The 8,453-nt window shown below is 49.0% G+C and overlaps 1 protein-coding gene across 1 annotated transcript; it reads left to right on the forward strand.

Moving 5' to 3' along the window:
• The first annotated feature begins 521 nt into the window (after nucleotides 1-521).
• Nucleotides 522-4,899, forward strand: LOC109752640 (MND1-interacting protein 1). The gene is made up of 2 exons (XM_020311541.4): nucleotides 522-2,162; nucleotides 4,109-4,899. The coding sequence occupies exons 1-2, from the start codon at nucleotides 705-707 to the stop codon at nucleotides 4,628-4,630; spliced, it is 1,980 nt and encodes a 659-aa protein (XP_020167130.1). The 5' UTR covers nucleotides 522-704; the 3' UTR covers nucleotides 4,631-4,899.
• The last annotated feature ends 3,554 nt before the right edge of the window (nucleotides 4,900-8,453 follow it).

Below are 8,453 nucleotides of genomic sequence, written 5' to 3' on the forward strand. Positions count from 1 at the left end.
CGCCTTTGTCTTATATTTCTTGGGCGGCAGGTAAGAACAATAATGTGTGCCGGTATGGTATAACATAATTTTTTACACGGACTGATTTCCGAAATAGGGGAAAAGAGCCTTGAGAGAAGGTGATGAAAAATGACAAGTTAGAAGGAATACATTAGTGGCCACTTTCATTAGCGATTTACTTACCATTCATCTTATTTTTCTAAACTACATCGAAGACACTTAAGATCGTTGATAGGCGATGGTGCGAAGATGACAATTCATTGCATTCGCTATGTAGTGAATACGATAAAGTTAGGATCGTCAACAATGATGTCAAAACAAGAAAATGGAGACTATAACACATGAGATGATTGATAAGACAAATTTAGATCTGAGGCGCCGAGACAAGGAAGTCAGTCGCATTTTTATTTTGAGCACAATGGTGAACATATTGTAGTTGTACCAGGCCTCTCGAACAGGATTGTGCCAAAGCCCTAAAAACCCATAGATAACCCAGGGGCAGGGCCCCACGAAGCCCAGAAGCAAAGCCATTCCCCTTCGTTGTTTCCTCTTCCGTTACCACTCCACCCCAGACCCGGTCACCATTTAGGCACACCCATCGACGTGGTATCCGGCTATCCGCGCCGCCCATCCACCCTAACTCCGATCCCATCGCCGATCGCCTTCGCCCCACCCTAAAACCTCCGGCCGCCGTCGCCCCTCCGATGGCCGGCCAGCCCCGCGAACGCGGGTCCCGCGCCGCGCGCAAGGGCCGCCCCGTCCGCACGCCAGCGACCCTGCTCGCCCTTAACCCCACCCCCGATCCCGATCTGTCCGCGCAGGCCTCTGACGACGTCTCTCCGTGGGGCCGCTCGACGGCGGACGAGCTGGAGGACCGCCTCCTCAAGAGGCTGGAGGAGGCCTACGCGGCGGCGCTGGCCGGCCTCGCTGAGCTCGGCTACGCCGAGGACTCCGCGCTCCGGGCCGTCCTCCGCGCGGGCCACTGCTACGGCAAGCTTGACGACCCTGTCGATAACATCGTCGCCAACGCCCGCTCCTTCCTCAACGATCCAGACGCCCCCGGCGGAGCCGGTGGGTTTGCCGACCTCCGCCGCCTCGAGGAGTACTCCCTAGCGGGCCTCGTCTGCCTCCTTCAGAGCAGCCGCCCCACCATCTCCCGTGTCGAGGCCATGTGGTGCCTCCTCGCCAACGACCTCCGCCTCGAGCAGGCCATCAACATGGGAGCCTCCTTCACCGATAAGTCGCCCCACTCTGGCTTCTCCACCGCCGAGAGTGATGCGCCTTCCCCGGCCGCCCCCGCCCCAGGGCAGCGTGGCTACTGCCACTTCCATGCGACCACGGCCACAGAGAACCACATGTTTGACCCTGAAACATTCATGCGTCTTGCGATGCGCGCCCACACTGACAGCACGCGCCCGCACACCGAGAGCACTGCTGGCGTGGTCTCCTGCGTCAAGAACACATGGTCACGGTCCGGCGGCAGCGCTGCCCCGGCCCCTGCTGCCCCAGATGGGCAGGGGCAGCCCAAGCAGTCATTTGCTATGAAGGTGTCCACCGATGATCTCATCGAGTCTGTGGTGATGGAGCTTGAGTCGCTGGACATTGACAAGAAGGACCCTCCTGCGGAGAAGCCTGATCCCAAGAATGAGATGGTGCGTGACCTCATTAAACAGACGCGGGAGATGGAGGAGCAGCTCAAGGAGCGCAAGGAGTGGGCCCAGAAGAAGGCGGTACAGGCTGCTCGTAAACTTGGCAATGATCTCACTGAGTTGCGCATGCTGCGGATGGAGCATGATGATAACCAGCGGCGGAAGAATGATAAGCAGTCACTTGAGGATGAAACAATGAAGCGCCTCACTCGTCTGGAGTATGAGCTGAAGAAGAAGAGTGGGCAGCTTGACCGGAGTAATGCTAGTGTGCAGAAACTGGAAATGGAGAATGCGGAAATACGTGCTGAGATGGAAGCCGCGAAGCTGAGTGCATCGGAGACTGAACGGCAATGCCAGATACTGCTAAAGAAAGAGAAGAAAGACAGCAAAAAGCTTGAGCTGTGGGAGCGGCAAAAGGCCAAGCTGCAGGAGGAGATCGCTGAATGCAAGGCGAAGATCGCACAGGCAGATAAGGAGCTGGCTGGGGTCAACAAGTCAATAAGAAATATGGAGGTGAGATTAATTTTGCACAGTCTATCATGATTGTTGCTTTAGTGTCTATAAGCTTTATGTGCTTCTACTTTTTATTAGCTAGCAGTTACAAACAGGTCACAAGCACATCCTTCCTACTAGGAGAGGTTGCTGGGTTTATATCATTTGTAGCTGCATTGGAGCTAACCACTACGCTTCATGCTCAGCTGGTCATCTTATAAAGTAGTAATGATCCTGATGGGCTATGGTGCCCTCTTATAGGAGTACAACTGGTGGTAAAAGCCTAATAATTTGATAAGAAGTAAACTATTTAGGCATACAAATTGTTATGCGTCTTCTCATGGTTGTTGTTCCAGAGTTAGCACAAGATGGTCAGGCTTAATAGTGAACAAGCACAGTCAGTGATTATGTACTCGTCTGTTGGTGCTAGATGGTAGTTACTGGGGGACCCTGCCACTTGTTGATCGGCATTGGTGTAGCTATCATTCATCACTGTTCTTGTTAAAAAATTTGTGTCATGCAGCTACCAGCATCAGCGTTCATCCATAACTGTAAGCTATTGCTTAGTAACTGCAACTTTCTTGCTTTGCTGTGAGGGCCAGTATTGTTACATGCTTTACTAATGATTCGTCTTGTTTTTATCTTGTTAGTCAAAATCATAATGTCAAAACTCGTCATCCTGAAAAATAGTGTGAACAACACATAGAACAAGCCTATGCCCTCCCATGTTTTTTCTGCTTGTGGCGTGCTATGCATTTTGATCTTCTGCGCTGGCCTGGTTATACTATAGTCCCAGATTGCCAGGTAACCATGAGAAATTGGGAATCATGTTAGAGTGCCTCCCTCAGTTCCTGTTCTGAATATAATTGCTTGTTTAAAGTAGCAAATCAGTATATAACTATTTGATGTATATAACCATTGGATGGTTGAAAAAGAATATAAAATAGAATTGTATGCTAGCCTTTCGGTAAATTCATTACATGGACAAAAGTATACCTTTGTGGTGTGTTCTGTTAAAACATTGCGCATGCTTTCTCAAATTTTGGCTGTGCTTTGGAACTTTAGCATTTGTTTTTAACTCAGAGGTTATGGGCCTTATTTGTCAACTGTAGATTGTTGCTTCTTTCTACTCCCTCCGTCCCATAATATAGACGTTATTACATCCAATATGTGAGTATATTTGATCTTACATTATGGGACAGAGGGAGTACGTTATAACCTTGGCTGCTTTGCTGGCCTTGCTGTTTGAATCTACTATATCTAAATAGAAGCCCCCTCACTACCTGATTTTCCTGCGTTCTTGTGCGTCCATCTCATCATAAATTCTTTCAGCCGTTTGATTTATCACAGAAATAAAAATGTGCCACCATCTTTTATTTATTATGATAGTGTAGCGAGAATGTAGTTAATGCTAATTGCCTGTTAATGCCTGTCAGAACTAAAATATTGATTGCACCAGTTATTCCATTGTAATCTTAGGTTAGAAGTACAGTTGTTAAGTTTTCTTTCAAAGCGGTAGGTACTAAACAGGGTTATTTGATATCTGTAATTCTGTTTTATTTGTTTCCTTTCATGCTTCTTAACTTCATGTTAATTTGGTCAGTTATCACAAACCTTCTTCCTCTATTTCCACTGGAGTTTATTATTGGTTTGTGCACATTACAATATTGTTATTGCACCGTTAACTAGTTTACGTGTCTCAGAAATCCCTATTGGGGATTTAAAACTGTTATTCTTGTTTTCTGGTTTATAATATAACTACTCCCTCTGATCCATATTAGTGATCAGCGACAACTAATATGGATCGGAGGGAGTAATAAATTCATTATCTACACAACTACTACATTGTACCATAACTTCATTTTTGAAACTGTTGATATCACACTTCTATGCTTTCAATGTGTCTCGCACATTTTGGGTATTTATTTGTCTGACAGATTGATTTGTAACATGTGTTTGGTATGTAGGTTAAAATAAGAGAAGACACAAAGGCCACAGAAGACAACTTGGCACTTGCAGAACAGGAACGTGGGAAGCGGGAATCTGCGAAAGCTGATGCTGATCGCCGACTTGAAGAAATTCGCCGGAAGACAGAAGTAGAGTCCCAGTGCTACAAAGATGACCTCCGGAGGCTCCAGGATCAGTTATCCCGTCTGCAGAAGTCCATGGGTGCAAATGCGCCGACAGTTCCATCAGCCTATCCTCCGGCTATGACTGACCGCAATGCAGCGGGGGCACCCAAGCAGCCCAACCAGAAGGCACCGCCCGCATCCAACAGGCAGCAGGAGCCTATCCAGAATACAGGCCGCCGCAGAGGCTGCATTATCTGCAAGAGGGAGGAGGCTTGCGTGATGCTGCTGCAGTGTGCTCACCAGGTGCTCTGTGTCGGCTGCAACAAGCAGCATGAGGAGAAAGGCGCAGTTCGCTGCCCCAGCTGCAACGCCAAGATCGAGGAGAGGATCAGGGTTTTCGGTGCCTCCTCCAACTGAGGCACCTGGTGGTGATGCTGCCGCAGACTTGGTTTCGCTTGGGGCAAAGAAAAACTGAACTCGTGGTCATCTTTGCCTTTTCTTTTTTTACCTTTGTGAAGAAAGAGTCAGCTCCGTCTCATAAGTTTTACCTGGTTCAGCTGTTCATGGATATATGCTGAATGCTGCAGTTCTGTCGGGGTATATGGGTACATTCAAACCTTTTTTGGTCGAAAAGTTGAACAGGAGCAGAGGAACCCTTTGGGATATATGAGTCAGTTGAACTTAAACTGATGTGTGTTCTCTAGTTTATTGCTTGATTTTTGTAGATGTGCTTGATGTTCTTGCTGGTGGGGAAACTTTGGTCGAGATATCTCGCGCAGGCCTCTCCTTGCTGTCAATGGTGACCGTAAAGCAGGTATTCTTGTTTTACGCATCTGCACGCTTCGCGTTTTGCCTGGCCATGGCCATGGGGGCGTCCACCAGATGAAGGCTACATAAAGATCAATACAGATGGTAGCATTGCAGTGGACGCAAGAAGAGGAGGGGCGGGGGAGTGGCGAGAACTGTCTCCACTCTTGGTGTAAACACTACCTAGGGATTACTACCGACCCTCTTATTTCTGAAGCTTTGGCTCTTCGCGATGGTATATTTTTGCCAAGCTCCGGGGCTATGGAAAGATCATTATGCAGACTGATTGCACGGAGATAGTCAACCTGGAACTCGCGCCTTGATTCAAGAAGTTTAGTGGCGCCTATCTTACATGAAACCGGGGATCGTTTATTTCTTTTTATGTTCAACATGTACTGAGACCAGCTGATACTGTTGCCCACCTTTGTGCCAAACAAGCAAAAAAAACTAGAGGTCACAGACGCCTACTTTCCTTGTAACTTGCCTCCTAGCAGATGATGCCGGGGCGGTTTCCGTTGAATAAAGATTTCCGAATTCCCTCAAAATGCAAAGTTTGCCGACGTGTCCGGTTGCGTTTGCAGACAACGCCCGATCACCTCTTATATTTCACACATCACAACCACGCTCAGAGCATCTTCAACCGGACTTGGCAAATCCAACCCCTCAAACGCCCGCGGACGCGCCCGGACGTGTCCGCGGACACTGACCGGTCAAGTCTTAAATTTGCCTTCTCACAATTGGACACCTCAATTACGATACAAAGTCATGCAACTACGTCGATGGTAGACACATCGTCCGGCTATTACATCATTAAACAATGCCATCGGAGTACCAAAATTTGGCATGTTTGGCTATGCTGGAGAAGAACATCCACGGCTGCCCTTGCCCTTGCCGTCCTTGTCGCGGAAGTACCGGTCGAAGACACAGTAGGGATCGAGCCGGATCTGCTAGTCGCCGGAGCGGATGGGGAGAAATATATGTGGGGTCGGGTGGGCCAGTGCGGGCCGGGTCCGACGTGGCGGACACACCGGGCGTCCCCATATCCGTCCCATATTTAGGCTGGATATGAGGGGTGCCGGACAGCCTGGGCGTTTGTTTGGGTCAAAATTTCATGACCGGGCAGTGATTGGCCCGTTCGCCCGGACGTTTGAGGTGGCTTTAGGGTGCCCGACTGCAGATGCTCTCACTTCCCTTATATTTTACACATCACAAGCACACTCATAATTTGACTATTTCCATTTTGATACAAAGGCATGCAACATCCATGATCTACGTACATAGAACATAGTAGAAACTAGCAAACTACCACCTCGAATATTCAATTCGGTGCCAGGTTCATCTGCACCTGATGAACAGTAAATTAAAAAAAAAACTAAAAAAATTCAAAAAAAATTGAAATTGTTTTAGGTGGAAGATGTTCCAATGCGTGTTGTTCTTGCAAAATTTCAGCTTGTTCGGACATATGAGGAGCTCATGGCAAAAAAGACAAAATTGATCAAAATAGTACGGGACAGTAAACTTTCTTACACCCCAAAATCTGTCTTTTTTTCATGAGAGCTACTGAAATGTCTAAACTCGACGAAATTTGGCACATGATTCACGCTCGTTAGCATCTAGCATCATAAAAAAATCGGATTTTTTTGTTCTTTTACTATTTTAAACAAATTTACTGTTCACCTCGGGTGTAGATGCAGCCGAGAGCCAAAACGCCGCGTCCACTACCACCTACACTACTAGTTATCAGATATGTAGATGACATTCGTGCTGGAGCCACTGGCCCTGTGGTCATTGGTGGCCGGGCGAAACGGCGGTGTCTCCTCGTCGTCCTCCTCAGATGCGAAGGCCTCCTCAAGCTCCATGTCTGCCTCGTGGAGGATGCGGCGGTTCGCCTCGACCTTCGTCTTGGACTGGATGGAGTCGAGGATGACCCGCTGTTCTGTCGCCTCCTTCACTTGGGCGAGCTCGAACTCCGCAAGTGCGTCCACCGTCCCGAATTCGGCCTACTCCGGCGTCGATGCCTCATCCTCCTTCTCCTACTTCGGGACCACCATCTCCGCCCCATCTCCTTCTGCTCCGCCCACACCTTCTCGTGCTCCGGTGCCTCCACCTTCTCGTGCTCCGACACCTCCTCGTTCGGACTATCCGGAGGTAGGCCGACCGCAATGTGTGCGACGCAACGCGTGGCACGGGCCTCCTCCGTGGCGCGGATCTCCAGCTGGATTTCCGCCCGACGATCCGGCGTCGGGAGCTTGTGGTAGATGATCTTGCTGCGGACCATGACGGCGTCGACATTGGTGGACCTCAGATTCAAAGTGGAATAGAGAGAGTAGGGGGCAACGGCAGCGCATACATGACGGATGAGAATGAGACGGGGCTAGGGTTGCGTCACCGTTTGACTTAAATAGCTGGACTTATCCCTCGGGCGGGGCGCCGAAGTGGCGACATGTATGCGTCCTCAACTAGCTGGAGGAGGCGCCCGTCAGACCGAGGGGTTTCAGCGTGGGCCCATCCCTCAGTCCCAATGTGGCGACGCGTCCAAGAGTTTCAGCATATTCTCCCTACATATGGATCCGGTACGGGGATACCCGTCAACCGAATATTTAGGCTGCTTGGGTGGCAATATTCTTTTAGATAGTGACCGGACACGCTGACTGGACATTTGGGGGGATGTAGGCTCCGGTTGTTGATTCTCTTATGTACCCATTTGAAACCAGGAGAGTTCTTTACAATCAGTTTGGTGCGTTTCAAACAAGTGCCAGAAGCACTGTTGTCTCAGTCGCACGGTGGGTGGTGATACGTCTCCAACGTATCTATAATTTTTGATTGTTTCATGCTATTATATATATTCTGTTTTGGATGTTTAATGGGCTTATTTATACACTTTTATATTATTTTTGGGACTAACCTATTAACCGGAGGCCAAGCCCAAATTGCTGTTTTTTTTTGCCTATTTCAGTGTTTCGCAGAAAAAAGATATCAAACGGAGTCCAAACGGAATGAAACCTTCGGGAACGTGATTTTCTGAACAAACGTGATCCAGAGGACTTGGAGTGGATGTCAAGCAACCAACGAGGCGTCCACGAGACAGGGGGCGCGCCCTCCACCCTCGTGGGCCCCTCGTGGCTCCACCGACCTACTTCTTCCTCCTATATATACCTACGTACCCCCAAACCATCGAGGAGCACCACGAAAACCTAATTCCACCGCCGCAACCTTCTGTACCCGTGAGATCCCATCTTGGGGCCTTTTCCGGCATCCTGCCGGAGGGGGCATCGATCACGGAGGGCTTCTACATCAACACCATAGCCTCTCCGATGATGTGTGAGTAGTTTACCTCAGACCTTCGGGTCCATAGTTATTAGCTAGATGGCTTCTTCTCTCTCTTTGGATCTCAATACAAAGTTCTCCTTGATTCTCTTGGAGATCTATTTGA

The sequence above is a fragment of the Aegilops tauschii genome, chromosome 5 (genome assembly GCF_002575655.3).
Source record: "Aegilops tauschii subsp. strangulata cultivar AL8/78 chromosome 5, Aet v6.0, whole genome shotgun sequence".
In the NCBI taxonomy this organism is placed as follows: Eukaryota; Viridiplantae; Streptophyta; class Magnoliopsida; order Poales; family Poaceae; genus Aegilops; species Aegilops tauschii.